Source organism: Morus notabilis, unplaced genomic scaffold (assembly GCF_000414095.1).
Source record: "Morus notabilis unplaced genomic scaffold, ASM41409v2 Scaffold997, whole genome shotgun sequence".
Lineage (NCBI taxonomy): Eukaryota > Viridiplantae > Streptophyta > Magnoliopsida > Rosales > Moraceae > Morus > Morus notabilis.
Window position 1 is genome coordinate 15,566 of NW_010362888.1, and position 15,981 is coordinate 31,546.

Genomic DNA, 15,981 nt, shown 5'->3' on the forward strand with positions numbered 1-15,981 from the left:
TATAAGTGGTGTAACCATTATTTAATTAGTAGAATTGTTATATATGTGTATATATTTGAAACTCAAACCGGAATTTATTTATATGGCCGAATCAAAAGACTTAACCATAATATCCGAAATACATGGCAAACCTCCTCTATCCAAAATTGATCACAACGAATGTGAAATATGACTGCAAATACCACCACATGCTCTAATAGTTAACACAGAAATATCTGTTACTTATGAACCTACTGTAGCTAACTCTATTAACTGCCTTAATGGAACTGTTATGTATATAAATATATATGTATCCTACAATAAAACTGTTATCTTTGTTACACCATTATGTCAAACATCTTGATTTTTTAATAATTTTTTTTGGCTCAAAAAAAAAAAAAAAAAAAAAAAAAATTTCCGCCCATTTCAAAATCATGAATAAATCACAATAATCCTTTCAAAAAGAAATGAAAGATATAATATGTGAAAAAATTAAGTATATCTATCACACATGAATTATGATTGCAAAAAAAAAAAAAAAAGGGTTTGATTCCCCCTTTTTTTCGTTATATTTTTTTAGAGAACCATATTTCTTAGTTTTAGATATACAAAAATTCTAATTTGATTATTCCCAAAAGTTTTATCTATTAAAAAACATCATGTTCTTGCAAAAAGATATATATATATATATCTTTTTGCAAGAACATGATGTTTTTTAATAGATAAAACTTTTGGGAATAATCAAATTAGAATTTTTGTATATCTAAAACTAAGAAATATGGTTCTCTAAAAAAATATAACGAAAAAAAGGGGGAATCAAACCCTTTCATTTTTTTTTTTTTTTGGCCAAAAAAAAAAAAAAATGAAAGTGTTTGATTCCCCATTTTTTTCGTTATATTTTTTTAGGGAACCATATTTCTTAGTTTTAGATATACAAAAATTCTAATTTGATTATTCCCAAAAGTTTTATCTATTAAAAAACATCATGTTCTTGAAAAAAGATATATATATATATATGTGAGGGTTATAAGTTAACAAGTTATAACCTAGTCAAATTTTTAGGTTAAAAAAAACTCCTTCCATTTATTTCTTGTAATTAATTTTATTTCTAGTGCCACTATAGGTACCTCAATGGCTAGGATCTTTTCTTCTACATCAGTCTCTACCAACGATTTATTTCCTGCTGGGAAGAAAAAATCTCACTATTTCCTTTCATTTCTAGTGAAAAAACGGATAGTTATGTATAACAAGGTGTAAATTACGATTATCAGAAGCAAAAAAAAATAATAAAAAAAAAGGTTTAAGTTCACATTCAAAGAAAAACCAGTTTACTTGGATCCAAACAGAAACCATGCATTGCCACGTGTGAAAGAAAAATGTTTCGCGTTTCACGCTCCTCAGAGTAACGAAGCACGTGCGTACATTATAGTATTCACAACACACGTAGGCAAGAATTTATGAAAGACAGCTAGCCTTTTTTGACCCAAAAGGCTGCCAAATATTATTTTTCTTTTTTTTTTTTTTTTTGAGAAAGGAAATTAATTTTTCATTTTTGATTAAAAAAATAATATTTTCCTAAAAATATTAATTAAGAAAACCATACTTGACCAATTTTATGGGTTATTCAAGAGGGAAAATAAAAAAATAAAAAACTCCCCAAAAAAGAAGCTAGTCTATGGAAGAATGCGACTTTATGTATGTATTAATTTATAAGAGAAGAAAAGGAAAATTAATTCCCAAAACGAGTCAAATACCATGAATTAGAAAGTGGGAGAAAATGAAAGTGAAAGGAAAAAAGAGGTGTTTTCGTAATTAGAATGTTTCCTTATGATAGCTCTCTCTCTAGTAAAGACTATGGTCAAACGCGTCTAACACAATAAGGGCAAATCTCCCCCCAAAATTCCATATGAAGAATAAATTGGCTAATATTTCTTTTCTGTAAAATCGATTTTTGTTTTTATTAATAAAGACAATATTATTTCATTAAATTGAAACAAAACTATCAAACTATTGTTTACATAAAAGTACATGGAGCATTTCTTTGTGCACTATTTTTAATTGCAAATGTGCATAATTCTGCAGAGTAGATAAAATCAAACTCCACAAGAATTAAATCTTCGGCTCTTTTTATAGAAATTTGTTTTATAGAATTTTGTTATTGATATGATAATTATCATGTAGTCGACCGCAATTTTTGCCCGTCCAAAAATTTTTAAATCTATACTCAGAAGGACCATAAAAATCTAATTGAACGATAAACCTAAACATATTGCCACATGTTTATAACCAAATCAAGATCTAAGTGGATTAAACTTATCACGCTATAGAATAAAATCTAATTAGACACATATCTTTATTCATTATAACAATATTAAAACCATAAAATAAAATAAAAAAATAAACAAATCCTACTTTATCTAAAAAATTTCTTATATAGTGTGAAAAGTTGTCGAAATTTAAGACGAAGATGAGAAGAGAAGAGGAATAAATGAATGAGAGAATTGTATGCTTGTCATTTAATAATTAAATTTTCCACAATATATATAATAACCTTCTACCACAAAGAGGTATTCTCTTCTTCTTCTTTTTTTTTTTCAACTTTTTCCTTTCCACTTTCCTTCTCTATTTATCAAAAAAGATTAGGTGCTTTAGATATGGTCTTAATCCTCTTATGTTACAAAATATAGGTTGGTTTTTTGTATGCTTTAAGCCTAATGACAGGGAAAAATTCGACCTTTGTTTTCCTTATTTTTTTCGAAAAAGCTTCTTTTCCTGAAATATTTATTCAGCCTTTCATTGTTAGTAACGAGATCAAACATCACATAAAAGACTCCTTTATACTTGTCGCAAACCCTTGTTTTTTGTTGAGAAAGAAAATTAACTTATTCTTTATGCATTTGAAAATCTCAGCCTTTCTATTGTTACTGTTAGTAGTAATAGTATTTTTTTTTTTTAAAGTAATAGTAATAGTAATTAAAGAAAACATATATCATTTGAAAGGAGAGAGAAAAAAAAAACGCGCACACACACACAATACTAACAAGCATCTTTTCGTAATTTGAACAAGATCATGACACCTTGTTCTCCGCGTACGAAGTAATAGATTTGACCATATATTATAGCGCATGTATATTTAAACGTTGTTTTATTCACACATAATTAAGGCTATGGCCAATCCACAACCTGCATACTTCACCCAACGCAAGGAATGAGTAATGGATCCGCAAATTTTGAAAACTTTTCAATATTACAACAACCCAAAAAATAATAAAAAATAATAAAAAAAAAAGAAAGGAAAAAGGGCAAAGGAAAGGAAAGGAAAATATTTTCTGCAGTAAATTTTGGTTTATTGACCAGACTCAAGGTATGTCAGTCATAATCATATGATAATGAGGACTTAACAATAAAGACCCATGTAGCCCTCTATATAGATACCAAAGTAAATATATGAATTCAGATTTCTATTCATACACAGAGAGATTTTTTAGTACGCTTGTTTAGATTTTTTTTTTAATTGTTAGATTTGTGTATTTTTTTATTTTTATGTTATTTTTTTATAAATTAAACGGATATAAAACATAACCTACTGATGTATTGACATATCAAATAATGTCTCTTTATATATTTATATATATATAATATTTACTATTGGTGTAGGAATCGTATGATAAAACTCATTTTTTTTTGTTTACTATAATCCTTGTCTTAGGTAGTCTAATTACAGGTGTCATTTAATTGCAATTATAATACTGGGGTCTCTATTATTATATAACATCATTCGAGGGAAATTAAAAATAAATAAACATGAACAAGACTTGTTTATTAGTCTTATTTCCTGCATAATAAAAATTAAAAAGATCCCACAAACAGCTAAAAAGAAGTGTGAACATGAAAAATCTGATAATACAAAACAGCTCAGTAGGTTTACTTGTACCATTTTTATATATAACGAGGCAGACACAAATAATATACATATATCGTGTGTACATGTATAAAAAAATAAAAATAAAATAAAAAACAAACAAACAAAAGAATATAAATGATAAAGGGCTCGTCCCAACTTAATAATCAGTTGAAAAAAGAGACTGCATACTTGCCCAACACAGAGTATATTAAAGGCATAGACCAGCCAAAATAAAGAAATATAAACCAATAAGTGATAAGTTCTAATCCAAAGCTTGTTGTTGTAATCATAACTGTTGTGCAATGTCAGAACAATGGCTATACATGGCACATATAATTGTGTTTTTCGGTGAATAAGATATTGGATTTTCATATAGGACTATTGAAGAGGAGTCATACATACACAATCTAATGGTATCCCTTACATACAGATATAATTATTTCTTAGGATAATAATTTTCCCAGATGTGTGATTGCGCTTTCTTCAAGGTGGAAATTATGATGATCGTTTCTTCTGGTTGACCTGTATCAATGACACCTCATATATATATATATATATATGTGTGTGTGTGTGTGTGTATGTATGTATGTATGTATGTATCTGTGTGTGTGTATATACGGCTTTACTGTTTTCAGTGTTCCTTATACACACATTTTGTTTACTCATGAAATTTGACTTGACCATTGAATATTTTAAAATAACTTCTTTTACACTCTTGCACAAGTAGTTGATCATCTGAATGTTTTATTGTACTAGCAAAGTACAAAATGTAAGCCATAATTGGAATGTTTGTTTGTTATTTTGTTGAACTGTGTATTGAAGACAAATAGTACAAAAGTTTTGCCTTTTATTTAGATTAATCCTGTAGTTTTTTTCTATATTGCTTTATTGATATATCAAATTGAAAGGTAGAAACTGAAGAAAATTCAGCTGGTATCGAATTGCTATAAGGATGAGAAAAGTTGCTGAAAGACTGGAAAGTTTCAAGGCAAGACAATCATGTTTGCTTGAGATTCAGCTTGTCTGATTTTGTCAACTGATACACAACACTAAAAATGTGCCAACTCTAAAATAAGGGAATAGAATTTTCAAAAGGAAAAACTTTGAAAAAGTGATGGAGATAAAAAAATGACTGACATTATCAAGAACATCCATGAATAAAAAAAGGCTCAAAGGGCCATTCTTGACAAAGAAAAGTTTTTAAGCTGCCATTTCAGCTATTGCCTTTTTGTTATGTATGCAAAGCTGTAAAAAGACTAGATGATGGCCAGAATTCTAACATATTGTCGGTTTGCTTTTGGTAAAGCTAAAGAAGACTCAGATTTATCACATCATTTATTACTTAAAGACAGCTTTTCACGGCCATGGAGAATTTCCTAGTTGTGTCTCATTAACCAGAAACCGCCAGACAATTTCCTGGGCAAGAAAAAAGCTGGGCACAAGCTTAAGTATGAAAATTTGGTGGAAGATTTAGCTCAACTGAGTTGTAACTATTTAACAGGCTTGAATATGACTTTTCATGGTCCAAGCAAGTGTAAAACACAAAGTTTGGTTAAAACTCTATTGGAATAAGGACTATCTCCAAATGATAAATTAGGTCCTTCACCTCTCTAAATAGCACCCATATTCATTATCATCGGGTTAAAATTCCGCTACTCACACGAGGTGAGTCCCGTTAGGTGGGTATGTGAGACCCACCGTTTTATGAGTAATGAGTAATGGGGTTTTATCCCCATGTGGATCAATACCATTTTTGTCCCCAAAAATGATGCCCATCCTAAGATTTGCCCCTCCCAACAGAGGTAAAAACCATCTATCTTGCTTGTATTCCTAGCTATGTTATATATGAAGTTCACATTCTGATTCTTTAGGAAGTTACGCTTTAATTATTGTAATCAGAAAAAACGTTGAAAAGGAGCTATAGAAAAAAAAAAAAACATCGAACCAAATTAAACCGAAGGTGTTCGTTCGCGAGCCCATGCTAACGTTTCAATCAAGGGAGAAATAGAAAAATAGGCTAAGACTTTAGATGAATTAAAATTAATAGGCTAATAGTTTACATAAGTTAATAAATATACCAAATTACTGTTTTCGTCCATAACTTGACAAGTTATTCTCGGTTTTTGTCCATAACTTATCTGGCTATGAACCATAACTTGACAAGTTTGTCCATAACTTATCTGGTTATGAACCATAACTTAATAAGTTATGACCTATTAATTTCTATAACTAAAAGTTGACTTATATACTTTATTAAGCTTTTCATATTGACTTATTTCTTACTATTTCCCTTCAATCAATTCCTTTCAACATCCATACCAGGAAACTAACAATGTTGGAATATGAAATTTTTTCCTGCATTGTTTTCCCCTTTTTCACTTTCAAATTGAAGCACCGTAAAGAGGGAAAAAAATGGCCAGACTAGGCGTGATTAGTAAATTTAAATCGCCAGAGTAGAGAGAAGTAAAAGTAATAACCGAGGGATAGATCAAACGAAGAAGATGCTAGTTAATTTAATTTTAAGCATGTTAACTTAGACATGGCACACTCATGCCAGTCAGTACAACACTAAATTTTATTCAATCTGTATCCGAAATTTTGTGATCCAGAAAAAAAATAAATAAATAAAAATTGTGCTAGGAGTTACTTCAGCGGCAAATACTAGTTAGCTATTGCAAAAAGATAAATGGGTGAAATTAAGGAACAGAATGGGGACGTAAACTGCCAATAATTATTACGAACAATTTTACAAACTTTCAACAAAATATAAAAACTAAGAGAACTGCAAGCCTATAAACAATGTTACACAAGAATCAGAGTTCTGAACAAATGTACATAGATAAATGGTACCCCTATATAATCATGTGATGCAGCGGCTACGCCTTTGACAAAGGCGGGCTTTCATCGACATCTCCTGAGTACAAGTTGATGCTGTACATTAATTGAGTCCAATAATGAGATGCCGCTTTGAACAGAATAAATGTTTAAACGATTGCAGAAAAGAATCGAACGTTCATTCATATTATCCGTCCGCCAACGTCCAACATTGTGGAGGTATTCCTTGCTTTTGAAACCATTCAGGCATGTGGAACCTTTCATGGAGCATAGGTCTCACATCTTTTTGCAGAGAGAGATCCTTGAGGAGCGGAAGAAGGACATCCAAAAGCTGATCATCGAAAACAAGATAAAATCAGAACTCTGAAACTTTTGGAAATTTGCAAGAGGCTTTCAATAATTAACACACCTGTGTGTCATGGGGTTGCCCGGCAGAAAATGGAATGCATGGGATTCCATTCACTGGTTGCAACAAGAAGCTGAAGGGATTGTTGTCAACAATAACACTACGGCACATATCCTTCGATATGCAGGAAAGATCCTTAACATGCTCGCGAAACTCCCTGTATAACCCAGCATTAAAAGTTATTTACAGAGCCAAACAATGATTCTTCTCTAATTTGAAACAATTAGCCAAAATATGTGAAACATTAAATTTGTCTTGCAATCTGAACAGGATTTGAAAGAATTTAAATGACATCTTCAATACAATTTACTGTAAGGCAATCAGCATACAAAATAGCATATGAAGTATTGGGAGCAGAAACAAACAAATTCAGTTTGAAAAACCTTTAAACTTCAACAGTCAATAGCTATTCCACCAGACACCATTTCAATATGATACAAAAGATCGACCAAAACACAAAGGCAGTTAAAAAGGGTTCAATCGATCGTGAGTGCCAGAGAATTAGAAGAAAACATCAAAACCTGCTTTCCAGTTGTAGCTTGCATAGGATCAACATGTGCAGCAAAGATGCATTATAACAATTTAACAAAAACAATCCAAGTTTCAGCATCTCTAAAAAGCATGGAGTGTATGTGAAAAGTTACTTACGTGCTAATTGTTGAAGGCCGATAAAGTCGAAGACTGAATAGATTTCCTTCATCTATACGATCGACAAGTGGTCTGGCATAACCTGTGTTCATGTCCAAAACATTAGAATCAAGAAAAGGGAAACCCCAACTACGTCCTAAACACCAAATAAACGAAAATCCAAGCTACGAAGTTGAAAGAGTCAAGCAAACCTTCAAGACCAGCAGTAAACAGAACAAGATCAGCAAATTCACTGAGTTGTTTCAAGAATTCATGCAATCCCGGACGCTCAAAAACCGTAACATGATTGATCTTAGGCCTTCCTTCAAATTCCTTCAAAACGCCAAAGACGCCCAAGTAAGCATCCTTTTGTAATTTAGAACTAAAACACTAGAAAAGTACCTTATCAGAAGATACGCATTCCAGCTCAAACCACTTCAAGCCAGCTTCCGTAGCTTGGTTTCGAACACCAGGAGGCAAACTAGACGTCTCATAAGCACATACTAGAGTCTCGTCCAAGTCAAGAACAACCTGAAAAGCTCTCATTTCTCAGCAGAAACATCTAAGAACCTAATAAAAATCCTCCACATCTTACTCTTTTTCTACTTCTAATTTTTCATCAAATTCTTACTTCCGATAAACTAATTGCACTTCCCTACTTCTAAATTTTCATCAAATCCTTACTTCCGATTAACTAATTCACTTCCAAAGTGATGAATTTAGATTAAGGAAAAAGGAAAGAAGCAAAAGAAACTTGCATAGAAAAGAAATCCAAAAATAGAAAGATTCAAAATTCAAACTTTTCTGTAAAAGCAAAATCAGATTCGTAACAAGTTACATACTTTCTCAACTCAATTAACGGTAATACATAAGAATTAAAATCAAAATTGAAAACTCTAACCGCGTAAAAGTAATCAAGTACCGTGAGTTTCTTCTCCTCGGAGACATCGTCGGAGTCGGAGTCGTGGAGGGCGGCAATATGGACGGCGGAATCGGCCGGAAGATCGTGCTCCGGCAATTCGATATTCGGCAAGGGCTTGAAGGATGGAGAAGACGAAGATGAAGAGGAAGACAAGAGAGGAAGGTGACCTAGAGCTCTGAGGATCTGAAGAAAGATCTGGAAGAAGAAGCCGAGCCAGTTCAGGAGAGCTCTCCAAACTTGCAGAGTCCTCGGCGAGTAAACGACGTCGCCGCCTTGAGTCAGCTCAGCGGCCATTATCGGCGGATACGGCTGATGATGACGTCTACGGTGCGCAAGATGTTAACGTGTGCTCTCTATCTCTCTCTCTCTCTCTCTCTCTCTCTCTGTGGTTAAATGGATAGATAGATTTATCGAAAGCCAAACAAACACTCTCTCTCTTGTTTTCTCGGCGATGGCGCTTCGACGAAGTCTAGAGAGAGAGAGAAAGAGATAGAGAGGAAAGAGATGGACAGGAAGGAGTTCTACGCGCTGTGAATGGCGAGTGTGGGGGTTTTGTGAGGCGTGGAGGTTGGGAGAGTTAGTACGTGGAGTTCACGAGCAGAGGAAGCGCGTGGATCGTGAAGAATAGGGCGGAGAAAAGTAAGAGAGGAAAAAGAAATAAGGGGATAATTGGGAAAGTGAATCCGAATGGGCCAATCAGAAGAGACAATCTTTGGCTCTGTAAAAGAAAGACCAACGTTGTTGTCCTTTATTGGCTATTTTCCCTTTTATATTCACTTGTGACTGATGATTAAAAGGCGAAGAAATGCTTATACAGTGAAATTCATTTGATTAGCAAAAAACTTAAAAATTCATTTATTAATTTAGAACATAGGGTAAAAAAAAAATAAAGGATGGTGAGATACCAGGAAAAAAAATATTTGTATTAATATTGCATCAAAGTTTCCATTTCAAAAAAAAAAATTAACCATCAAAGTTTTAAGTGAAAAATACAAGCATTAACTCAATTTATAGACGCATAAATCTTAATAATAACCAAATCAAACTCAAATAAATTTTAAATAATTTCTATTTTAAAGAAATCCTAATCGATAAATGTGAAATAAAATAATTATAAAATAACTCTAACTCTTAAACGAATAAGTCTCCATAAAAAACGTACTAGCATCTTTAATAAGAATAACAAAATTCTCTCTCTCGTGTAATTAATTTATATATGTAATTTGTACATTATTTTTAGAAAATTAAATTACTCATATATTTTTTATTAGTCAATGTCTCCTTTTGGTGATAAATTTAGTCAAAATAGTTATGAAGAAAATTTTATTATCATTCATTATAACAGAACAATTCTCTTAGAGAAAAGCATGAAGGTAGCAACTTTAGTCTTTCATTTTTCTGATTTATTAGAGCAATAAAATTAGTGTCTAAAGATATCAATTTTTGCTTAATGATAGAAAAAGTGGTTACCATTCAGAATAAACATATTGTTTCTGTTATGCAAAGCAAAAATATCTAGTCTCATAGTTATTTTGACAAACATCTTGTTTTTCACTTGATTTGAATAACATAAGAGTACCTTTCACCAAAAAAAAAAAAAAAAAAAAAACAAAGAGTAATTTATGTATTTTTTAAGTACATCGTTAAAACATAAAGTTTATTCTATTATTTCCACTAAGCACACATTAAGTTCTCTTTCTTATTCTTTTATTTAGATATTTAAAAATAATCAACTTTTATTTTTCCAAAAATCTTAACTTTTGCATAATTCTGCAAAAATTGGTTGGTTTAAAGATTAGACATGCCTTTGGTGTGTGTGTGTGTGTGTGTATATATATATTAGACATACCTTTTCTATGTCGTGCAAAAATACCTTATCTCATAATTATTTAGACCAAATCTAACAAAAGTGGTTTTACGTTATTAGAAAACACGGTAATAATCTCTATATTATAAAGCATAAATAATTCTAACATTTGAATTGATACAGAAGTAGTTTTTGTCATTATACTTTTATTTTTGAAACTTTTAGCTTTCATTTTTGTTATTCGAAAGGTAACATATTCTAAAGTCAAACCATCATTGTTATTTGCTCCTTTCCTTGTACATCCACGTAACTTATTGACTTTTCAAAGGGGCAAAAAGGTATTTTAATTCTATCTTAACTTTGATTAGCAAAAAAAAAAAAAAAAAAAAAAAAATCCAAAAATTTCCTTTAAAAAAATTGTATCTATAAATTTATTAAACAATTTCCTCTCATTCTCTCTTAAGAAATAATAAAAAACAAAGGAGCGACATTGATGCTGAATGTTGCATAGTGAGCAGCAAGATTCAAAGTACCTACCTACTACCTACTCGTTTAGCCAAATAAAACAAAAGCACCTTCTATAACCACCCCATTCTAAATTGGCACTCGGCCCGAATCTTATCATGGAAAATTCATTATCTTCTCATTAGGTATTAATCACTTGATTGGTGGGTCGTAATTAGGACCATGTACAAATAAATACTCAGGCAAAACTGTACTGAAGGCATGTTTTGTACACCCCAAAAAAAAAAAAAAAAAAAACCCAAAAATTGAAAGTGGAAGTATTTACTAGGCCCAGGCTCATTATTTGAAGAAGATATTCAGAAAGAATGGAAGGGGTAAATATGGGAAAGCCAGGGGTGTTGTAGTGCCTCTTTGGCCGTTGGACGCTTTTGGGGATTGATTTGGAGCAAGTTTTTGACAAAGTCGATGAACCCAACATCGCTAACTCCGAGACGATGCTCCAAGGAGGATTCCTCGGGAATTATGTATTCCATTTGTTCTGTCTCCTGGATAATAATAACATAGTAAACAAACCATATGTGAGTTCTATAAATAAAGAAAGTTTATCATCTCTTCTCCAGAAGCCAAATCTGAAATCCCATAAACAATGATGTCTAGAAGAGTGTACACGTGTAGATAAACTTGTTCCATCTTAGAATAATGTTAGGGTCTTAACTACTAATCCACTATCCTAACTTGTTATTACTACGCGTCTAATTTGTCATTACTTTATTAACAGGTGTTTTTTAAATTAATTGATAGAAAGATGACATATAGGGATGAGCCATTTTTTTAATACTTGTAATATATATATATATATATAGCTCGTTTTGCCCGTTTCCTTCGTATTATATTCAAAGGATGTTGACTTCGTATTCTAAACGAAGGATGTTGACCCAATTCTATTAAAAAATAGCTCATTTTCACGCCCACCCTACAAGCCCAATGCCGCACAATCTATTGATCGGGCAGAGACCTAAAGTGGGTTTCTGGAGTATTGAAGCTTGGAACTTATTCTGAAAGAAAATAAAAGAACGAAAAAGCATCCTAAACTACTATTGGCCCGTTTATTTCACGCGTTGAAGTCATTGATTTTGATTCTGAGTTTAAATTTTGTGAGGGCGGGAATTCTTTTTATTTAAAGTTTTGTGAGAGAGAAGTATTGTAGCAGAATCAAAATCGTGTGAACCAAACAAGGCTTATACCACTCGATTGGTGGTGGATATTAGATGCCAACTAAGTTGGTTTTGAAAGATTGAGCTAATAGTTCACACCTAACAATACGGTTTCATTACTCCCATGAGAACAGACCCTTTAAGCTGAATATATGATAAGCCACAAATACGTGTATCTTTTTTTTATTATTTATTATTTATTATTTTTAAACATTTCAGACAGAGAACTTGATAAACGGACCATATTAACACAATTAATGTGGTTTATTACTGATTGTGTTTAGCCAAAAGATGTAGAATGTAAACCTCATTTATGTGATAAAGATCGAATTCTTCCGTGAAGTACTTGAGCGACTCTTGCCCTTTCTCCAACATTTCCAGATCGATGGGACCAAGCATACCGATCACTCGTGCAAGGATCATGACGATTCCATCATTCGGAAACAGTACCTGTTTGTGGCAAACAAAAGTTACAAACGGGATTCAGAAATTCAAACCATAAAAAAAAAAATAAAAGCTCCATTTGATAATACGAACAAGGAAAAGCAAAGACATACTTCCCCAGAGCATAATTCAGCCAAGATACAGCCAAGAGACCAGATGTCAATCTTCTCATCATAAGGGAGGCCTAGGATGACCTCAGGAGCTCTGTAGGAACGAGATTGTACATATAGACACAGGTTGTCTGTACGGAAGCAACTACTTCCGAGATCAATCACCTTTATTTCACATCTCCTGTAACTTTTTATCAGTATGTTCTCAGGCTTTAGATCACAGTGAATTATTCCCAAGTCATGCAAGAATTCTAAAGCCTCTAAACATTGACGGGTTAGGACCTGTAAAAAAAAAAATGCATTATTAAGTTCATTGTGAGCTGTGGAAAAAAATGAAAAATATCATATCGGATGGACCAAGATAATGAAGCATGCAAATCTTTAGTATTGAAAATGTAAAAGTTTAAACAATTGGACACATTCATAGAGTCTAAAGTAAATGTAGGAAAATGGTTAAAAGTAAATAAAGTAAGCAAACAAACCTGCAATCTTCTCAATGTAAAATAAACCTCTCCACCAGATTCTTGATTGAATTTCTGAAATTCATACAAGTTTGCCCGGAGGAGTTCACAAACAATGAAGAGATGCTCCTATGAAGTTTTATCAAGAATTAAAAGGAAAGTGGTCATTGAAAATGGAAAGAATAAAAGAATTCTAGTTTTGGAGCCAATTGATCACTGAGACATACTTGATGATAGAAGTAATCATAGAGTCGCAAAATGTGGTGTTCATCAGCCGGATCATGCTTGTTGACAAGCTTTAGAAGTTTAATCTCATCTAAACTTTGATCAAAAAAATCTTTATCGTTTTTTATGATCTTCAAGCAAACATCAATCCCTGTGTGAAGATCATGTGCCTGTACAACTTTACTGAAAGCGGCAGAACCTAGATATTCTGTTACACAATATCTGCCAGCAATGACAGTATTTAGCACAATTGGCAGATCCTTGTTTTCTTCAAATCCAGTCCTGTAGACGGCACAACATATGAGTACAACTGCTAATTATTAGTCTGCAATTCCGAACCTATTATAAACTGCTATACTTATTATGCAACCAAAACTTAATCAAGCAAAGAATGATCAACAAAACCTGTTTTTTCTGTGTATGATTCTAAGATCAAATACTTCATACTCATCCTCACGAGTAGTATAAGCTAAAATCTCATCATTGGCAATGCCCTCAAAGTTTTCAGCAGCCTTGAGCTCATCAGTCTCTTTATTCGTGACACAATTTTCCACTTCGTATTTGCTAATTTTATTTACCATGAAATCTTTCTCTGGGACTTTTACACATAAACCAGTAGAACCATTTAACCATTCATCCCAGAAATGCACAGAACCCTTTTTAGCAGCGCAGTAAGTACTCTCGTCTATTCCCATATGTCGAGCGGATTCAGTGTCTGATTCAGTACTATCCCCGACAACCTTTACATCGACATCACCCAAAACAGATTGTTTCATGCTTAAGTTGCTGTCCTTTCCATGATTTTCACCATAAAACCCATTGGCTTCTGCAGAACAATCACAAAAGGGGATTGAACAATCATAGTGAACACAGCTGCCAGGATGATCTCCCTCAAGTCCTGCTTCATAATCCGTCCGAGGAACATCGCTTTCATTGTGTACGGGACCGATACTAAAATGACATGTCTTGTCCAAGTAATCGATACTTATTTCTGATACAATATCTTTAGAATTGTAATTCAAACCCAATCCCGGGTTCTCCCACTGCTTATCTAAATCCGAAGTCATGATGAACTTGTCCTCACTGGGACAACCAAAGTAGTCAGGCCCTTCAAAAGAGGGAGTCATGAAGTCCCCATCATCTTTCTCATTGTACCAAAACAAATCATTTTGCATATCGAAATCATGGTAATCCCTTGCGGTCCCGAATTGAGACAATTCTTCCGAAGAAGATCTCGAATTCCCCGGACTTGTCGATCGAATTCCGTAAGGATTCGTGAACTCTGAAAACGTAAAAAAAAGGAAAAACTCGATCTAATCTGCTTCCGACTAATCAAAAAAATAATAACAAAACAAAGCTTATTGCAAGCAAAAGGGTTTTGAATCTTGTGCTCAGTGAGTAATTGCTCAACGGTGTAATTTCTTAAAACAAAAATCAGTGATAACTAAATTCAATAGAGAGATCTATTGAAAACTTTCAATTGGTCAAACTGAAATTAGTACATCTTTATTAACATGCAAGAGTACTAAACCAATTTCTATCCGTTTCCTTTTCCCACAACAACCAATCAGAATTCAGAATTCAGAAGTTCTAATTTTGATGAACTTAAACAAAACCACTCATAACAAATAATCAGAAGTTTTAATTTCCAATGAACTATAAATATAAAGTCAGCAAATTATTTTTTTCTTGAAAAGTCAACAATTTGAATTACCTGAAGAGCAAATATCCGAAGTGGAAGAATCCACGCTGACGAATTCATCGTCGGAGGACGCGGAGGGGATCGATCCGGGGAAATTATCGCCCGCGGGAGTCTCCGATCGCCGGGAAGTCGCCGGAATTCTGACCGGCGGCGGCGGGGGAACCATCGGGAAGAGGAATTTCTCGTAATCGGAGCAGCGGAGGTCGCCCTTCTCAACGATGTCGGCCTTGAGGGCCGACTCGGCCTCCCAGAAGCCGTTCTTCTGGAGGAATTCGAGCACCGCCTTGACGTCGGAGACCGCCATGGAAGTCGGAATTCGGAGAAGCGAGAGAGTCAGAGGAGACGGCTAGACGAAAGCTGAGGGAAGTGGGAGGGGCAGAAGTGGAAAATATGCCATTGTTCGGGGTTTGCATGCTTGTAGGGGAGAGAGTTTTAAGTCTCTCTCTCTCTCTGTTTCTATGTCTGATCTGCTGTAAAACAGAAGCTAAGGAGAGAAGGTGGTCGTGTCTTACCAACTTTGAAAAGTGAGAGCTCTCTCTCTCTCTCTCTGTGGGTTTTTTCGGGGTTTTGGCTCTTGTGGGTCCCATTCTGAGATAAGCTATTCATACGTGGACAGTTTTTAATATGACACGTGTTTTTGGGACCCACTATTATTATTTTTATTTTTCGGTTAAATTTGCTCTTTCGTTGTTTTTGGTAGAGAAAAATAAGAATCAAGCGGCTGTTTGTTTGTGGGACCAATTCTTTTTCGTTTTTTTCTTTCCCACTTTATACGTTCCAGAATTCTTTTTTCTTTTTTTTTTTTTTTTCCTTCTCGGACTTTTCTGATTCTCTTTCTTTTTTCCACCCCTTTCGGTTTCAACGAGTTTTAGAGGGAAAC

The 15,981-nt window shown here is 33.4% G+C and overlaps 2 protein-coding genes across 2 annotated transcripts; both read right to left on the reverse strand.

The window, feature by feature from the left end:
- Positions 1 to 6,570: 6,570 nt before the first annotated feature.
- On the reverse strand, positions 6,571 to 9,181 carry LOC21391069 (carboxy-terminal domain RNA polymerase II polypeptide A small phosphatase 1). Its single transcript, XM_010103118.2, has 6 exons — positions 8,674 to 9,181; positions 8,154 to 8,282; positions 7,964 to 8,084; positions 7,773 to 7,854; positions 7,128 to 7,281; positions 6,571 to 7,049 (listed from the first exon to the last, which is right to left on the reverse strand). Exons 1-6 carry the CDS (start codon positions 8,965 to 8,967, stop codon positions 6,906 to 6,908), a joined length of 924 nt encoding a protein of 307 aa, XP_010101420.1. The 5' UTR covers positions 8,968 to 9,181; the 3' UTR covers positions 6,571 to 6,905.
- Positions 9,182 to 11,250: 2,069 nt separating this feature from the next.
- On the reverse strand, positions 11,251 to 15,601 carry LOC21391070 (serine/threonine-protein kinase PRP4 homolog). The gene is made up of 7 exons (XM_010103119.2): positions 15,114 to 15,601; positions 13,805 to 14,681; positions 13,402 to 13,681; positions 13,196 to 13,303; positions 12,717 to 12,995; positions 12,466 to 12,609; positions 11,251 to 11,490 (listed from the first exon to the last, which is right to left on the reverse strand). Exons 1-7 carry the CDS (start codon positions 15,403 to 15,405, stop codon positions 11,302 to 11,304), a joined length of 2,169 nt encoding a protein of 722 aa, XP_010101421.1. The 5' UTR covers positions 15,406 to 15,601; the 3' UTR covers positions 11,251 to 11,301.
- Positions 15,602 to 15,981: the final 380 nt, after the last annotated feature.